The sequence below is a fragment of the Hyperolius riggenbachi genome, chromosome 11 (genome assembly GCF_040937935.1).
Source record: "Hyperolius riggenbachi isolate aHypRig1 chromosome 11, aHypRig1.pri, whole genome shotgun sequence".
Taxonomy (NCBI): Eukaryota; Metazoa; Chordata; class Amphibia; order Anura; family Hyperoliidae; genus Hyperolius; species Hyperolius riggenbachi.
In genome coordinates, this window is record NC_090656.1 from 43,155,625 (window position 1) to 43,174,176 (window position 18,552).

At 46.2% G+C, this 18,552-nt stretch overlaps 1 protein-coding gene across 2 annotated transcripts in view; it reads left to right on the forward strand.

Moving 5' to 3' along the window:
* Positions 1-783: 783 nt before the first annotated feature.
* GAN (gigaxonin) overlaps positions 784-18,552 on the forward strand; it is an 85,285-nt gene continuing 67,516 nt past the window's right edge. For both annotated transcript variants that reach the window (XR_011024659.1, XM_068259637.1), the window contains exons 1-3: positions 784-2,131; positions 9,599-9,713; positions 10,906-11,256. Coding sequence is in view for 1 of the 2 variants with exons in the window: in XM_068259637.1 (XP_068115738.1) it covers positions 1,956-2,131; positions 9,599-9,713; positions 10,906-11,256 (642 nt within the window). In the remaining variant the exon portion in view is untranslated. The remainder of the gene's footprint in view (positions 2,132-9,598; positions 9,714-10,905; positions 11,257-18,552) is intronic.

The window sequence follows — 18,552 nt, forward strand, 5'->3', positions numbered from 1 at the left end:
TAGGCAGTGAAGGGAGATAGGGATAGGTATAACCCGGTGATAGGGACAGATAGGCAGTGAAGAGAGATAGGGATAGGTATAGCCCAGCGATAGGGACAGATAGGCAGTGAAGGGAGGTAGGAATAGGTAAAGTCAAGTGATAGAGACAGATAGGAAGTGAAAGGAGGTAGGAATAGGTATAGCCCAGTGATAGAGACAGATAGGAAGTGAAGGGAGGTAGGAATAGGTATAGCCAAGTGATAGGGACAGATAGGCAGTGCAGAGAGGTAGGAATAGGTAAAGTCAAGTGATAGAGACATTTAGGAAGTGAAAGGAGGTAGGAATAGTTATAGCCCAGTTATAGGGACAGATAGGAAGTGAAGGGAGGTAGGAATAGGTATAACCCAGTGATAATGACAGATAGGAAGTGAAGGGAGGTAGGAATAGGTATAGCTCAGTGATGGAGACAGATAGGCAGTGAAGGGAGGTAGGAATAGGTATAGCCTGGTGATAGGGACAGATAGGCAGTGAAGAGAGCTAGAGATTGGTATCACCCAGTGATATGGACAGATAGGCAGTGAAGAGAGGTAGAAATAGGTATAGCCATGTGATAGAGACGTATAGACTGTGAAAGATGGAATGTGTACAGCCCAGAGTCTTGCAGACAGAGGGAGTGGCGGAATATTCTGGCACCTCGCCTTCCTGTCTCCAGACATGCCGTATAGCTCCATCTCCCCTCCAGGCTGTGTTTTGACACGTGGGGTGTGGGGCGCCGAGTGATGACGCCATGCGGGTTGTTCAGGAAGTGCTGGCTGCAGCTGAACATACCGGCCACACAGCAGTGTGAGGAGGAGAAGAGAGGAGCGGAGAGCCGGTGTGTGTTCAGCCTGTCTGCCTGGGACCTGCACTCCCTGCACAGCCCTCCTCTTACCATTCCTCTCTCCATACATTCCTGTACACAGCCCAGTGCTGTTCCTCTGTGTGCAGCTCTCTGACTTGCATTATTCCAGTACTTTTCTATACACAGTGCCCCATCCACACCCTGTACAGACATTCTGCCTCTATACAGCTCATCTGATCACTGCTTCTATCTATATGGCCCTATGCTAATCTCATAGCTTTAGGTCCTGGGTATAGTATAGTTAGTTTACATTTCTGTACACAGAGCCCTAACCACGTTCTACAAAACTTACTCCACGTTATTTCTGTGTATTGCTATAATAATCTTCATACAGCTCCCCACTTATCTCTCTCTACATTCCTGTATACAGATCCCTCTGTAGGCTATCTGCCACTTTATACCTCTGTCATTACACCTGGCTATATGTTTCCATACTAGTGTTTACTGACATTATTCATGCTCTTTACATTCATGTGCACAAAGCCTGACAGTAACCTCTCAGTGTAGAGCTCCATACTGCCTCTGTGCAGCTCACCTTATTTATGGTGCCTGCTATTCATCTAAATATAGCTGTGCATGCTGCTACATCTACAAATGACTAAATTGTGCTAGTTTTATTTTATTTATTTTTTCAATTCATTCCTTTATGCTGAGCCCCATTGTCTCTGTATTGCTCACTAACAGGGCCCCCAAATACCTGTTTTCTTTTTCTGTCTGACCTTAAACTGCCCACCACTAGCTTACCTACAATTTATCTTCTCAGTAGAGCTTACTTAGCATGCTTGCACATTGCACATATCTCTTCTGCATGTGCTAAACATTGTTTAGGTCTGTGAGCAATTTGCACTGTAGACATTTTGGCAAAAACCAGTGTTATGCATAGTTTTACTAGAATGCAAAGCAAGTTTGATCAGTATTTAAGTATAGATTATATGAACCCTGTGTGACATATATCCAGCATATCCCTCTGCAATTCCATTATAACGTCTAAGCAACTGTACGTATAGCCCTTTAATGAGGCCTCTTATGCAATAGCTCTGGTTGGTTCTTTTTCTGCCTTACACTTCAATACAAAATGTCTGACTCCAACGCCACGACAGTGGTATCGGACCCTCAACATGCTGCCAAGCTTCTTCGAGGTCTCAGTTCATTCCGCGAAGAATCGGATTTTTGTGATGCAGTGCTTATTCTGGAAGAGCAGGAGATTCCGGTGCAGAAAAATATTTTGGCAGCTGCAAGTCCCTACATAAGGTAAATGTAGTAATCTTTCTTATTCAATGTTATTTCTGGATACAATGTTTGAAGAATTAATGTCTGGCTCCCGCTCCTCCTGAAAGGCTCTCTGAGCAGCACAGAGCTATTATTCTGAAGTGCACAGTTGCGAGTTTTGAGCTGCACCTGTGCAGTGAAAGAAAGAGTCTGTGAATGAGCGCTTTCTTTCTCTATGCTCAAGAGGTTCGGAACATGCGCCTGCGCAGTTCTGTTTCACACACTGTCGCTAGGGGAACCTTTCTGGTTTTCATATTCGCCTGGAGGTTTATGTTGAATATGGAGGGAACAGGGGGACCCAGAGGGCATCTAGCAGCAGCACACTTCTGCAAAGGTAAATTAGCCCACCATGGGGCTTCAGTCATTTTATTAGCCGCAGTTTATGGGTACTTTAAATTTGCATGCAAGATAGTTATTTGCATTTCTTTGTTACAGCTGACACAAATCCTGCAATAAATCTGCAGTGTGTCAACTTCCTGTTTTCAAAGAAGCCGACATTGGGTTAACATCCTTTGTTTACAAATTCTGCGCTGCTGAGGCAGTCAGCTGACACATAATAAATCAGATTAGACTTGTGATTAGTCACAGATGAGGGAAATTAGACAGGCTAAACTCTCTAAATACATAAAGAGTGCCTTTCTCTATATTTTCCTTCTGTCCTGTGCCAGAGGAGAGGTCCACGTTAAGGCCTTATCCACTAAATAATTTTTGTGGGTGATTTTGCGCTACAAACTTTTTTTGTTGCGACACCGAGCACCATCATTTAACGAAAATTCATAAAGCGATGTTTAACAACGTATAGTACCCATGGTAATAATTCGTCTTTGAATTACCAACATGCCTGATTAAGCCGTTGAGGATCGGAACGATCCCCATTGACTTGCATGGGTTTTGCCTTAGATTGTATGAAAGATCGACTACACAATCGTTCGTTTCCAATGTCGCAAAAGACGCCAATATGGTCAGATGGATTAGGGAATGATCGTTTATCGGCAGAGATCTCCGACCCATCTGGCCCTGATCTGCCGTTAGGTATTCAACGTTAGCCTTTTGATTAGCCCTTTGCTGGGTTCTGCTTCAGCCCCAGGGAGTTACCGCCTATTGTAGAGCAAAGTAAACTGCCAAGGCCAAATTAGGATAACATCTCTACTGGCAAGGGCAACTTGTTAACAGGTCTCATCCTTCAGCATGCTTTAAACTAAGGAAAGGGTTAAGGTATGTAAATTTCAGCTTAACAATTTGGCTGACGCTGCAAGCTCAGGCATTCTTAGGGCGTGTCTCTGCCCATAGGGCAATCCCAGGGATATTTAGCACAGCGGCTCAAGTTTCAAGCTGTCTTTTATATACCCTGCTGGCTTATTAACTAGATACAAAATCCTGAACACTTAACACAGAATTTCAGATATTATGTCTGCTACATAACTAAAGCTCCTGTGCTTACTTTAAAGGGCATATGTAATAAAGCAAAACACTAGGCGGCAACTGCGATTTTCCACCGTGTCTGTCCTGTTTTAGGACAGTGAGGCTGAGGATCTGTGTAGACATAAAGCCTCATCTACACGGTGCAGTTTCCCATCAGATAGATGGATCTATTAGATAATTTCCAACCGGTCAGATCGGATTGCAATAGATTTTGGGTGCTTATCAATGCAAAATCTATTGCAAAATTGATCAGAAACAATTCGGACCCGTACACACAATGGAATTTCTTATCAGATCACCAGCTGATCTGATGGAAAATTGTACCGTGTAGATGAGGCTTAATGCTGGGTACACATGTTACGTTTTTTTTTCCAACCCGATCGTTTTTTTCCCGCTCGATTCTGCACTCGATTCTCTTATCTTTCTTTTTCCATTCACTTGTATAAGAAATCGAGCGCAGAATCGATTGGGAGTAATATCGGACATGAAGGATTTTGTCAATTTGATCCATCTATCACACCGAAAATCATACCGTGTGTACCCAGCATTAGATGATCATCAGTGCCCCCAAACCCACTGATGGGATCAGAAAACAATCCTATGGGCTTGATTCACAAAGCAGTGCTAACCTACTTAGCACGTCTAAAGTCTTTAGATGTGCTAACCAGGGTGCGAAGTAGGTTAGCACAGGATTTCTCAATCAGATCAAAAGTCCTATGTGCGCGCTAAGTCCCATAGGCTTTAATGGCCACTTTGCGCGGAGCGCTCTGTGCAGTGCGCGCGTAAAGTTTTACGCGCGTAAAGCTTTGCGCGCGAAAAGCTGGTTTAGACGTGCTAAGGGGGTTTTCACAGGCATGCTAACAGTTAGCACCGCTTTGTGAATCAAGCCCTATGTCAGCACTGTAGTGTTCTGTCACCTAGAACTGGCTTGGGAGGGGACATGAGCAGCCACGTTTATTTTATTTATTTTTCAGTTGATCAGTGTTGTATAGTCCCTCTACTCTTCCCTGGCAAGCAAGACATTCAAGTCTCTGCATTCCAGCGGTTCTAGCGGTGTGTTTAGCTATCAGGGACAACAAAGACATTATTTGCATATTCAGCAATGATGCATTGTGGGACACATTAGAGCTTCTCTAATCTGAATAATCCCATTTACCTTTCTTGCAAGAAAGCAAACTTCTGTTCTGCATAGCATTTTAGTAAGGAGCCTTTCTGATCTCTTTCTTCTTATCAATCGAGCCGCTGATGGCTCGATTGATAATTTCCGACATGTCCGATCACGCGGGGGATCGATTCCCTGCTCGATCCCTGCGGGCGGACAATAGGCAAAAACGAAGCGCTGATAAGGAAGTGCCCGCGGGGACGAGCGGTGACGCGCCGGCATCGAGCTACTGACTCGATTCCGGCGCATAAACGTGCTGTGTATGCCCAGCATTACAGACTCCTAGGAGTTCTGGTTCACCATGTGCCTTCTGGGAAATCTGTAATTCAAGTCTCTGTGATGATTGCTCATCGGATGTTAGGCTGCAATTTCTATGATGTATCTGATATCTGTGCCAGGCTTTACAGTGTACCTGAAGTCAGAAACATCATTGCAAATGTACAGTATTTCTAAGCTTCACTCACCACAAACCTGATTTTACGCATTTTGTTAACATCAACAGTTCTGTTTGTGGGAAAATAAATTGTTTGCTGTTGAATCTGCTTGTGAGTCTCTAAAGGTGGCCATACATCAGGTGACTTGGCCGATCGACCATCTTATTCAATTATTATAAAATATTATTTAAAAACGGGCTCTAGGTCTGTCTCTCACCGCCGGCGCATGTCAGTGCACATGTGCGCACCTGTGCACCAGGCACACCCATCCGCCCGCACACACACCAGCCCAGCTGACTGGCCGGCCCTGTCCTCCTGCCCCAACGGTCCGTGCTGCGTACATGCACAGTAACGGAAAAAGCACAGACACAGGGACATAGAGACAGTGTAAGTAGGGACACTTGTCTCTTATTAGGTAGGATTGGTTGAAAATCGGTGCCGCTAAGTGCATGCATTGTCGATTGCGCATGCTGTGAGATGTCGGGCCGAAGTTGGTTGGGTGTGCGGCGGTACGGCGGTTCAGAATGAGCAACACAACAATGAAACCCCCGCCACTGCCCTCCTAATGTATAAATGTGCCCCGCCCAGTGTGTGCATTTATACACTACCTGTCCTGTAGCATCCTTCTGCGCGGTGTTCGGCCCTCTCTCCGGGTTCTAACAGCAGCATACAGGCTGGCGGTGCATAACGTCTGACTGTTAGAACCCGGAGAGATGGACGGACACTGTTGAAGGCTGACACAGGACAGGTAATGTATAAATGCACACACTGGGGGGGGGCACATTTATACATTGGCGGGGCAGATGCGACAGGCTCAGCCGATTCCCTGAAGATTTCATGCTGAAATGAGTCGGGAATCGGCCTGTAGTGTATGGGCAGCTTCAACAAAGAGACAAATGTATCTCTAATCAGATTCGATTAGAGATAAATTTGCCTCTTTGTCAAATCTGCCCATAATCTTCAGGTGTATGGCTACCTTAAAGCAGTAGGATTAGCCATACTATGCCAGGGAAACAAAAAAACACATATATAAGTAGATAAATACTTGATCTACTTACATAACGCATGTATTGTACTGCCCACGTTTTGATTTCAGTGATTTTATATAGTAAATGAAGAGCATTCTGTTCCTGGTGGGGGCCATGTTTAGGCTAAATCCTGATGTAATTTCTGCCCTTTACTTTTTTCTTTTTTCCTCAAATCGCTGAGTCACCTCAGCCTTGCTTGTAAACACAAGTAATCAGAGGGTGTTTCAGATAAGCAGCTAGCTGGGAAATAAATGTTAGAGGAGGAATATATTATAGATAAAAAGAACCCCCAGCATACAACTGTTTGGCACTGACTACTAAAGGGCCAGTGCTCCTAAAGTATGTGATAACTCCAAACCATAACAGCAGAAAAAGTTTTGAATGCAGGATTAGCATCTTTATCACTTAATACACTCAGACCAGTTGCTTTTGAAATATTTTTTATTTGATTTTCATGGTGACAATCCCGCTTTAAGTCCACAGCAATGCTTGAATTTTTGACTCAGCCACGCTCTTCTAGTGTAAACTTCTGGCAGGGGACCAGCAGAGCTAGAGAGAAGGCTTTTATTTTTAAAGTTGCTATGAAAGGTTTTATAATTTTGGCAGATTCAAACAGGTTATTGAACCTATTAGTGATCTGTTGACTCCAACGTAACCAATTGATAATCTTCTGCTTTTGGACAGTTTATCCATCAATAAAATAACTAGAAAAGCCGCAGGGTGGGTGGGTTTGAAAGCCTTATAGTTGTGTGGCGCATCAAAAAAAAACAAAAAAACAGAAAAGGCAAACTGGGAGCTAATGTAGTGTAGTATTTCTAATAGCTTAGTAATTAGTTATTGGTTAATAATTAGATTCATAGTTTTTGAGATATTTAAGTTTTCATAAAGGTCAAAACTTCTTTTGACTGCTGTAGATCACTGTGTTGTTATGTTATAGTGGGTATTGTAATGCCATGAAATCCTGCAATGTCTTAGTTAGTACTGCAATATTATACTTGGTATTAGGATGTCCTGGTCTCTATTGTAATGTGAAAGGGAACTATGGGAATCTGCTCTTTGAACAACAAACTGCAGTCTGGCCTCCAAAACCTGTGGGAATGAAATGCCATTTCCAGGCTGGCTGAGACTCTTCCAGCAGTTGCAGACAGCCGCAGCCTCGGACTGCCTGTTAATGAGGTTATAAGCTGGAAGGCCCCCAACAGTTAGTGATATGTTTTGTTCTGTGTCTTGGGTTTGTATAGTTTCTGCTATATTATATCTGGGCAGCGGCCATGATGTTGCTGGTGACCGTTTGGGTGTTTTATTAGTCCTGCACTGTCACCGTGACTGTGCTGTGCTGTCTATTCTCTGTTGTTGTTCTGCCCATGGTATGTTTAGTATAAATATTTGCTATAATTAATACTGGCGGAAATAAAATATTAGCTGCCAAGCTGATTTATAACTGTCAAAGAAGAACACAGAGGGTGGCAGTTTGATAACTGTCAGGGAAGAACACAGAGGGTGGCAGTTTGATTTGATTAGAACTGTCAGGGCAGAACACATGGATGTTCTGTGTGGAAGAGTGGGGTGCACATCTAATGGGAGGGGGCTGGGGCACATGGATGTTCTTTGTGGAAGGGGGCTGCACATTTTAATGGGATAGGGCTGATGCACATGGATGTTCTATGTGGAAGGGGCTGCACATGTAATGGGATAGGGCTGATGCACATGGATGTTCTGTGTGGAAGGGAACTGCACATCTAATGGAAGGGGGCTGGTGCACATGGATGTTCTGTGTGGAAGAGGGGCTACACATCTAATGGGATAGGGCTGATGCACATGGATATTCTATGTGGAAGAGGGGCTACACATCTAATGGGAGGGGGCTGGTGCACATGGATGTTCTGTGTGGAAGAGGGGCTACACATCTAATGGGAGGGGGCTGGTGCACATGGATGTTCTGTGTGGAAGAGGGGCTACACATCTAATGGGAGGGGGCTGGTGCACATGGATGTTCTGTGTGGAAGGGAACTGCACATCTAATGGGAGGGGGCTGGTGCACATGGATGTTCTGTGTGGAAGAGGGGCTACACATCTAATGGGAGGGGGCTGATGCACATGGATGTTCTGTGTGGAAGAGGCTGCACATGTAATGGGAGGGGGCTGGGGCACATGGATGTTCTGTGTGGAAGAGGGGCTACACATCTAATGGGAGGGGGCTGGTGCACATGGATGTTCTGTGTGGAAGAGGGGCTACACATCTAATGGGAGGGGGCTGATGCACATGGATGTTCTGTGTGGAAGAGGCTGCACATGTAATGGGAGGGGGCTGGGGCACATGGATGTTCTGTGTGGAAGAGGGGCTACACATCTAATGGGAGGGGGCTGGTGCACATGGATGTTCTGTGTGGAAGAGGCTGCACATGTAATGGGATGGGGATGATGCATATGGATGTTCTGTGTGGAAGAGGGGCTACACATCTAATGGGAGGGGGCTGGTGCACATGGATGTTCTGTGTGGAAGAGGGGCTACACATCTAATGGGAGGGGGCTGATGCACATGGATGTTCTGTGTGGAAGAGGCTGCACATGTAATGGGATGGGGATGATGCATATGGATGTTCTGTGTGGAAGAGGGGCTACACATCTAATGGGAGGGGGCTGGTGCACATGGAAGGGGAGTTACAAGGAAGTTGACCTAGGGGTGGCAAACGTATAAATCTGGCCTTGTATGTTCTGTCAGTAATAAATACATTGAAATTTGACAAATAAAAACTTTGTAATAGATTGTTATTATTATTTTTTTTTCATTTTTGTTTTTTACCAAACCAAACACCTAATCTGTTAGAGGTCTTTTACTATGTGGTAATACCGGCAGGTATTGGCCTCAATTCACTAAGATCATGCTGGAGATAATAAGGCAAGAGAAAACTTACCTCCACATAAGAGAGAGTTATCTTATCTCTTCATTCCTTAAGTTACCTCCTCTGTACTTATTTTACCTCCTCTGTAGTTATTTTACCTCCTCTGTAGTTATTTTACCTCCTCTGTAGTTATTTTACCTCCTCTGTAGTTATTTTCACATGCAGTTAATAAACAGCCTGTCTTTAACTCTGGAGTTATTTTAAGGATTGAAGAGTTAACTTAAAGACAGAAGTGTTAACTTTAGGTTTGCCTGAGGTAAAATGTTTCCTGAATACTACATGCCTTATCACCATGGTAACAACTCTAGAAGAGTTATTAAAGACAGGAGATAAGCTTAGTGAATTGAGGCCATTGTCTGTTGCGTGCCGTGTACGTTGGAAGCTAACAGCTGTTACATTTGTACAGGTGTTCCATTTCACTCTCATTATTGCAGTTTTCATTGTTTTGCATCAATAAATGATTCAACTGCTTTTTAAGTCATATGTTACTGTTCTTACAGAGCTAAGCTGAACTACAACCCACCAAAGTATGATGGCTCTACCTACCGTATTGAGATGGAAGGAATCTCTGTGACTGTTATGAAAGAGATACTGGACTACATTTTCAGTGGACAGGTAGTGTGCTGTCTATCTCAGCTCTGTCTGCTCAGTGTAACCTTCCTATCACATAAGGCCTCTTTCATATGAGCAGATGTACGTCTGTATGCTGCTGTCGTGCACCGGCCGGGCGCTTGGTAGCGCTCAGCATGGGTGGTGGACAGGCGCCCCCTCCCCCAGACGACGCACTTGAGCGGGGCCACAGCCGTGCTGAGATGCGACATGTCACGGTTCTCTACCGCATAGTAACACCAGTGCGTGTCAAGCAGCGACACACGTGGTGTTACAAACGCTGCCGTTCAGCTGCATTTTAATTGCACCCAAATGGCGGTTGTGGGGCTGCACTTAGTCTCTGAGGCGGGAGTAGAACACTATAATGTCTATTTATAATTGTATGATGGTTATATAGAAAGTAACAGCCATTTGCTTTAGCCTGCCATGCAAGTTAAATTACACAGAAAGAATACTTTGCATCTGTCAGGTTAATATCTTCTCCCCCTTCACTGCTTACCAGTGACTGCAGAATGCAAGTAACTGTTAAGCAGCATTAACATGAAGCCCCCCCCCCCCCCCCCCACATTCCTCCTGCCCATAGGTAAGGAGTGTGATGCTACTACAAAAAAGGGATTGAAAACCTAGTAAAAAGATGTGATAAATGCTTAAAGGGAAGGTCCGAGGAAATTACAAAAAAAATCTACTTACCTGGGGCTCCACCCAGCCCCTCCAGTGGCCCAGGATCTCCTCCGTTCAAGATGCCGAGCTTGCCAAGTCGGCATCTTCTGCGCAAGAGCGCAGCTTGCGATGCTCACGTGGCCTGAAGCGTTCTGTTCAGATGCAGTTCTGCGCCTGTGCAGAACACACCAGGTCATGTGATCACGAGCAGCATGGCCGCACACTCGTGCAGGAGATGGCACATCCAACGGAGGGGATCCCGGTACACCGTAGCTGCGACGAGGGACATATTAGCTGCCAGGGGCTGGATGGAGCCTCAGATAAGTAGATATACATTTTTTTTAATTCCTCGGATGTGTCCTTTTAAATAAAAGTGGTTAATATGGGAAGAAATAATCAGAAGATACCGTGTGTCTAAAATAAAATGTTTCATAAATTGATTGGTTGGAAAGGGTTGTTACTTTCTGGACACTCTTGTATGTATATTTGGAAGTTATAAAAGTGTTTGTTTCTTCCGTATCTCCATCTCCATGGATAGATCAGGCTGAGTGAAGAAACCATCCAGGATGTGGTCCAGGCAGCTGACCTCTTACTCCTCACCGACCTCAAGACCTTGTGCTGTGAGTTCCTGGAGGGCTGCATTACTGCTGAGAACTGCATCGGCATCCGAGACTTTGCATTGCACTATTGCTTGAACCATGTGTATTATATGGCCACAGAGTACCTGGAGACTCACTTCAGGGATGTCAGCAACACTGAGGAATTCCTGGAACTCAACTCAACCAAAGTCAAAGAGGTGCTCTCCTTGGAGAAGCTCAATGTAGGCAACGAAAAATATGTATTTGAAGCAGTGTTGCGCTGGATCTCTCATGACCTTGAAGTGAGAAAGGTATGTCTTTACATAAGAGCGCCTATTATTATTATTATTATTATTATTATTATAGTAGTATTTATTATTATTTTAGTATTTATATAGCGCTGTCCCCCAGAGAATCTCACAATCTAATCCCTAACCTAGTCATAGGTCTATGTATTTATTGTGTAGTGTATGTATTGCAGTCTACAGCCAATTTTTAGGGGTGAACAAATTAACTTATCTGTATGTTTGTGGGATGTGGGAGGAAACTTGTGGCGGGAGGAAACCCACACAGATACAGGGAGAACATATAAACTCTGTGCAGATAGTGCCCTGGCTGGGATATGGGGCTCAGTGCTGCAAGGCGAGATGCTAACCACTATGCCACCATGCTGCCCAAAGCTCCCTACATATCAGTCTGTAATACTTGATGCACACACAGTTGCATTCCTTGATGCGCTACGGACACCACTTAGGTTTCTGAAGCCCCCACCTTATGGAGGGCAGGTGCACCTCAGATTCAGATCCCCAGGAACTGGTAGTGGTGAGACTGTCATGTTGTGGAGTTGCTGTTAGGGGATAGCTGTAGGGCAAAATGTATGGTGAGGTTCACAGTAGTGTGTGGAATTTGGCAGTCACAGGTTATGGTGGTGGTGGTATTGATCATTCTTTGAGGATATAAGAAAAATGACAGAAGAGTTAAAGCGGAACTGAAATGTCCTAAAAAAACAAGTTTCACTTACCTGGGCCTTCTGCCGGCCCCCTGCAGCCGACCTGTGCCCGCGAAGTGACATACCCCCACCGCGGCTCACTTTCACTTCTTGTAGGCGGTGTCCACTGCGCCTGCACAGCCCTGGCCACGTGCGTCCTCGTTCATGCTCCCTTTGCCGGGAGCGTTCTGCGCTGTAGAGATTTTTCTCGTACTGTGCCTGCGCAGGACGCACCTGGCCATGGGAACACGTATGAGGATATGCCCAGCTAGGGTGCAGTGGACATCGTCTTAGAAGTCTGCTTCCACTACAAGAAGCAAAGTGATCCGTGGGGGGAACAGAGGATCGAAATGTCACGGTGTGGGCACAGGTCGGCTGCAGGGGCTGGCAGGAGCCCCAGGTAAGTGAAACTCTTAACCACTTAACGACCAGCTAACGCCGATAGGCGGCGCCTGGTCGTTTGTGGGTTTGCATGGAAACGTCGAGCGGCCTTTCCATGCCAGTTCACGGAGGATGTCTCCGTGAACAGCGTGCGAGCCGCCGATCGCGGCTCACATGCATAATGTAAACACGCGGGGAAGAAATCTCCGCTGTTTACATCAATACGGCGCTGCTACGCAGCAGCGCCATGACTGAGATCGGCGATCCCCAGCCTCTGATTGGCCGGGGATCGCCGTCATTCGATAGGCTGAAGCCTATGCTATCCGGCGTAGGACGAATATCCGTCCTGCGCACATCAGAGGAAGAGGGAGGGAGAGGAAGGTATGGCGGAAAACGCTGCGGAGGGGGGCTTTGAAGAGCCCCCCCCCCCACTCGGCCACACGGAGCGGCGGCGATCAGACCCCCCCAGCAGGTCATCCCCCTAGTGGGGAAAAAAGGGGGGGAAGTCTGATCGCCCTGCCATTAACACGATCTGCGCTGCGGGCTGGAGAGCCCACGCAGCGCAGATCACACAGAACAGCCCCGGTCCTTAAGTGGTTAAATTTTTTTTTTTTGTAGGATATTTCAGTTCCGCTTCAATGTCATTAGTGGTGAATGCAAGCATGCAATGTGACCCTTATGCTGGGCATACACGGCTCGATTTTGCAACTCGATTCTCCCGCTCAATCGATTCCCCACTCGATTACGCACCGATTCTCTTATCTTAGGCTCGTTTTTCTTTTCTTTTTGCATTGTCCTCAATCCAGAATCGAGCAGCGAAACGATCGGACATGTCGGACATTATCTATCAAGCCATCTTAATGGCTCCGAATCGAGCCGCGTATTCCCAGCAAAAGGAGAAAAGTGATCTTCAGGAGAGTGTGGACTTTCTATTAGAACAGATTGAGTTACTTACATGCATTTGTTTTTGGATTAGCAGAGACTGTTTCAGGGAAGTGCTAAATATTTAGGGCTCGTTTCCACTAGTGCGGCGTGCGTCTCGTAGACGCACGCCGGCACTGAGCGGGTGGGCGGGATCGCAGGCGATTCCCATCAGCCGTGCCATGCACGGCTATGGGAATCGCAGCCTCCGCCGCGAATTCTGTGGGGGTTTCCGGCCGAATCGCTACTGCAAGCGATTCGGCCGGCGGCGCCGTTATCCTCTATGGCAGAGTTTCCCCGCGCGATTTGCCTGCGGGGAAACTCTGCGGATTCGCGGCCGTTTCCGCGAGAGTGGAAACGGGCCCTTATACATTGCCAGCCTAAAGTCAACCTAGTTTAATTTGACTTTTTAAAATTTTTTTAGAAGTTCGTAGAAACACAACTTAAAAAAATAAATACATTTTAAATTATATTGCAAACACATGGATATGTTGCAGTATAAAAATGCAAAACTTGGGCTCCAGGTTGTAAGCGTGGGCCAGGTCCATACTGCCTACAGCCAGCAGTTTACTTGCAGTAATTCCCCCACTCTAGTGGTTGGCTGGGTCATGTGGGCCTGGCATTGGCATGGTCAGTGTCATGAACGGCTGTAGACTGAGATAGAAAGCTATTTTAACCCAATGGCTTCATCAAGCGAGATACCTCGTTTGAAGCTGCTTGTGCAATGTAAACCTCTGAGGGGATAACTTGTTTGGCTACCTATTTACCTGCTCCAGGCAGCTTTTCTCTTCCTCCACCAGCGGCTCTGAACTCTTGGCTGGTGATCGGGATCCAGGAGACTGTGTCAGCGTTACGATGCCCGGTGGTGGAAGAGTGGAGATGGAAAAGACTCTTCCATAACCCCTCTTTCACCACCTGGTGGCACTGTAACTGACATGGGCTCCTGGATCCCGATCATACGTCATATCACGTGGTTGGAACTGAGGAGACCTGCCAGGATTACATCTCCGCCACGGTGGTGGAGGAAGCCGCTAATCAGCCCTCCAGACAGTTATGTATGAGCGCTCTCTGCCGCCACCCCTACCCTACCGAGCCTGCCAGCCTGGGGGAGGCACACTTCCCCAGCAGCAGGAGAAATTCAGCCCTGCAGCCAAATAAAGTTTTACTTTTATTTGGCTGCTAAAGTGCCAAACTCTAGTCCTGGAGGGACATATCCATGCCAGTGTTTAGGATGGAAATGGAAAAATGTGTTCTACCTAAACTACACCTTTCCGGATTCAGTCCCATCAATTAATTTGACCTGTGCTAAAATGTGTGAGGCCCTTGTCCTTTGAGGAATGGAGTTTCTTTGTCTCTGCTCTAAAGCAAACCTGACAGCGGGGAAGCTTGCTGCCTTGTGCAGGTCTGAGGAGGATTACCTCACAAGCTGAGCAGCCTCTGGAAACACTGACTGGGAAAAAAGGGTGGTCCCTTTATCTCAGAGCGCTGCAATTAGTTGGTCTGTCAATCAATTTGTTCCTGCAAACATTACTGAAATGAGGAGTCCTTTCCTATTCTAAGGCCTGGTTCACACACAAATCTGCATTTGGGTCCGGTGCAGCAATCATTCAGAAATGGAAGGAGTATGGCACAACTGTAAACCTACCAAGACAAGGCCGTCCACCTAAACTCACAGGCCGAACAAGGAGAGCGCTGATCAGAAATGCAGTCAAGAGGCCCATGGTGACTCTGGATGAGCAGCAGAGATCTACAGCTCAGGTGGGAGACTCTGTCCATAGGACAACTATTAGTCGTGCACTGTACAAAGTTGGCTCTTATGGACGAGTGGCAAGAAGAAAGCCATTGTTAACAGAAAAGCATAAGAAGTCCTGTTTGCAGTTTGCCACAAACCATGTGGGGGACACAGCAAAGATGTGGAAGAAGGTGCTCTGGTCAGATGAGACCAAAATGGAACTTTTTGGCCGAAACGCTATGTGTGGCGGAAAACTAACACTGCACATCACTCTGAACACACCATCCCCACTGTGAAATGTGGTGGCAGCATCATGCTCTTGGGGGTGCTTTGCTTCAGCAGGGACAGGGAAGCTGGTCAGAGTTGATGGGAAGATGGATGGAGCCAAATACAGGGCAATCTTGGAAGAAAACCTTTTGGAGTCTGCAAAAGACTTGAGACTGGGGCGGAGGTTCACCTTCCAGCAGGACAACGACTCTAAACATAAAGCCAGGGCACCAATGGAATGGTCTAAAACATATCCATGTGTTAGAATGGCCCAGTCAAAGTCCAGATCTAAATCCAATTGAGAATATGTGGCAAGATCTGAAAACTGCTGTTCACAAACACTGTCCATCTAATCTGACTGAGCTGGAGCTGTTTAGCAAAGAAGAGTGGGCAAGGATTTCAGTCTCTAGATGTGCAAAGCTGGTAGAGACATACCCTAAAAGACTGGCAGCTGTAATTGCAGCAAAAGGTGGTTCTACAAAGTGTTGACTCAGGGGGTTGAATAATTACGCACACCCCACTTTGCAGTTATTTATTTGTAAAAAATGTTTGGAATGATGTATGATTTTCGTTCCACTTCTCACATGTATACGACTTTGTATTGGTCTTTCATGTGGAATTCCAATAAAATTGATGCAGATTTGTGGCAGTAATGTGACAAAATGTGAAAACCGTCAAGGGGGCCAAATACTTTTGCAAACTGTCAAAAACTGACAGGACTGGACACCTGTTTATGTGAATCCAGCATAAGTCGGGCTGCAGCGCAGATAAATGAATGTGTTGGGAAGGGCACACAGTACAAAGAATCCCATACTTCTCAGCTCTCGATGTAATTAAAAAACAACACCTTACATTTTTATTGTGCTGCTTGGGATGGAAGTGAGGGTAATCTTTTATATAACGCCTCTGTGGCTGTCATCGGGAGGTCAGCTCACATGAAAACTGGCATCAGTGCACTTCCAAAATCAGTCTGTAAAGTTCCTTTATTATTTTTGGAGCCCAACATTTCCAAATAGACTAGAGCCTGTGGCACAGGGCTCCCAGGGGTGGGTCTTTTACACAGTGGTAGTAATCTTTGATTGCAGTAACAGAGGGTACACTATTGTGACTGAGCTATTTCCCCACTGTATGTTTTTTTTTGGGGGGGAGGGGGGGGGGGTGCACTGACAATGAACTTTAAAGGGAATCTGTAGACAGTTGCATGACAGCAATGTGTTTGTATACAGCCTTACCGCATCAGTACCTTGTGCTGCTGCCACCACTGAAGATCTAGTGCCGAGCTTCAATGAATCCTGGTGATTAGCTGGCTCGTTCAGATGCCCTGCCAAACCCCTACCCATGCCCTTTTCCATTACATGACATGTTTCCACCTGATCCTGCCGTGCCCATTCCCAGCATCCCCCAGTGATGCCATGGCCCTGCTCCTGTACCAATAGCAAGGCCAGGCTGCTTTCAGGTGGAGAGGGAGCTTAGCAGTGTTGTCAATAGTCTGATTGTCCGCCAACAAGGAGGATCCCGCCTGGTGCTTTGTAGAGCCCAGATTGTGACAACAGCCAGCAGTGCTGAGGTAGTACAGAATGCCCAGTGTGCAGACTTATTGCCGGGTGTTTATATCACATCATTGTGTCATTGATGAAGTACAGGAGCTTTGAAGTGGAAATGAATGTGCAGCAGCAATGGGGAGGATGCATAAGGCTGCTCAGAAGTCACGGTTGTAGAAGACACGGCATTGTGCTACATGTCTCTTCACATACCCCTGAAAAAGGACACCTGAAGTAAGAGGGATATAGAGGCTGCCATATTGTTTACCTTATAAACAATACTAGTTTCCAGGCTGTCCTGCTGACCTTTCATGCATCAGTAGTGTCTGTATCACATAACTGAGACCAATCCAGTCAGACTTCAGTCAGAAATATTGATCTGCATGCTTGTTCAGGGTCTATGGCTAAGGCAGGTGATCAGCGGGACAGCCAGGCAATGTGCATTGTTTAATAGGAAATGTATACTGTATGTTAGCCTCCTTATCTCTCTCACCTTGGGTTCCCTTTAAACTGGAGCTGAACTCACGGGACACAAGGAAAACACTGATTAATCCACCCTTTTTGTGTTTAGAGTGAAGGGCCTTGTCCAATACCCCCTCAGCTGCAAATAATCACAATTGTAATTTGAGCTCTCAGCTGTGTCAGCACAAGAATTTTGACAGCTTTCAGCTAATTTGTAAGCACAGGATGTTAACCCTTTGTCTGTTTCTATGAAAGCAGGACGTAGACACACTGCAGATTTATTGCAGGAGTTCTGTGAGTTGTAGCAAAGAAATGTTTTTCTTTAAAGGTTATGCTGTTGCTTATCTTTTAGAACAGAGCGGAAGTTCTGAGTTCAGGTCCGCTTTAAGTATTCTCCCCTTCTTTCTGACCTGTTTTTTTTTCTTCTTCTGATTTGACTAGCTGGTGACTGAGGTTATAGTCACTATAATATAGACGCTTCCTATTGGTATTGCAGTTCATTCTGGTTTCATGTTGCTTTTTGCTAACCCCTCCCACTGCCCTGTCCCAAGCTGCCAAGGATGCAAGGAAGTCCTGTGAGTAGGATTTCTGCTGCAAAACTTGTAGATGCCCCTCCTGTACTTCACCATATATGTGGCTACAGAAGTAGAGTTCTACATTCTTATATCAGCATTTTATTACTGAAATATACTGTATAGAGAATAACTTAAAGGGGAACTTCAGCCTAAACAAACATACTGTCATTAAAGAGGAACTGTAACGGCAAAACGTCCCCTGGGGGGTACTCACCTCGGGTGGGGGAAGCCTGCGGATCCTAATGAGGCTTCCCACGCCGTCCTCCGTCCCTCGGGGGTCTCGCTGCAGCCCTCCGTACAGCCGTGACGTAATATTTACCTTCCCCGCTCCTGCGCAGGCGCTCTGAAGTAGGCGGAAATACCCGATCGCCGTCGGGTCCGCTGTACTGCGCAGGCGCAAGTCTCCGGCGCCTGCGCAGTAGAGCGGACCCGACGGAGATCGGGTATTTCCATCTATTTCCGAGCCGAAAGCAGCCACAGCGCCCCCGCTGGAGCCAGCGAAGGTAAATATTGAAATTACAGTCGGGCCTGTCGCCGGCTGTTCAGAGGGCTGCAGCGAGACCCCCGTGGGACGGAGGACGGCGTGGGAAGCCTCATTAGGATCCTGAGGCTTCCCCCACCCGAGGTGAGTACCCCCCAGGGGATCTTTTTGAAGTTACAGAGTCTCTTTAAGTTACATTAATTATGTTAATTAAAATAGATAGGTAATATAATCTCTTACTCACCCTGTTTTAAAAGAA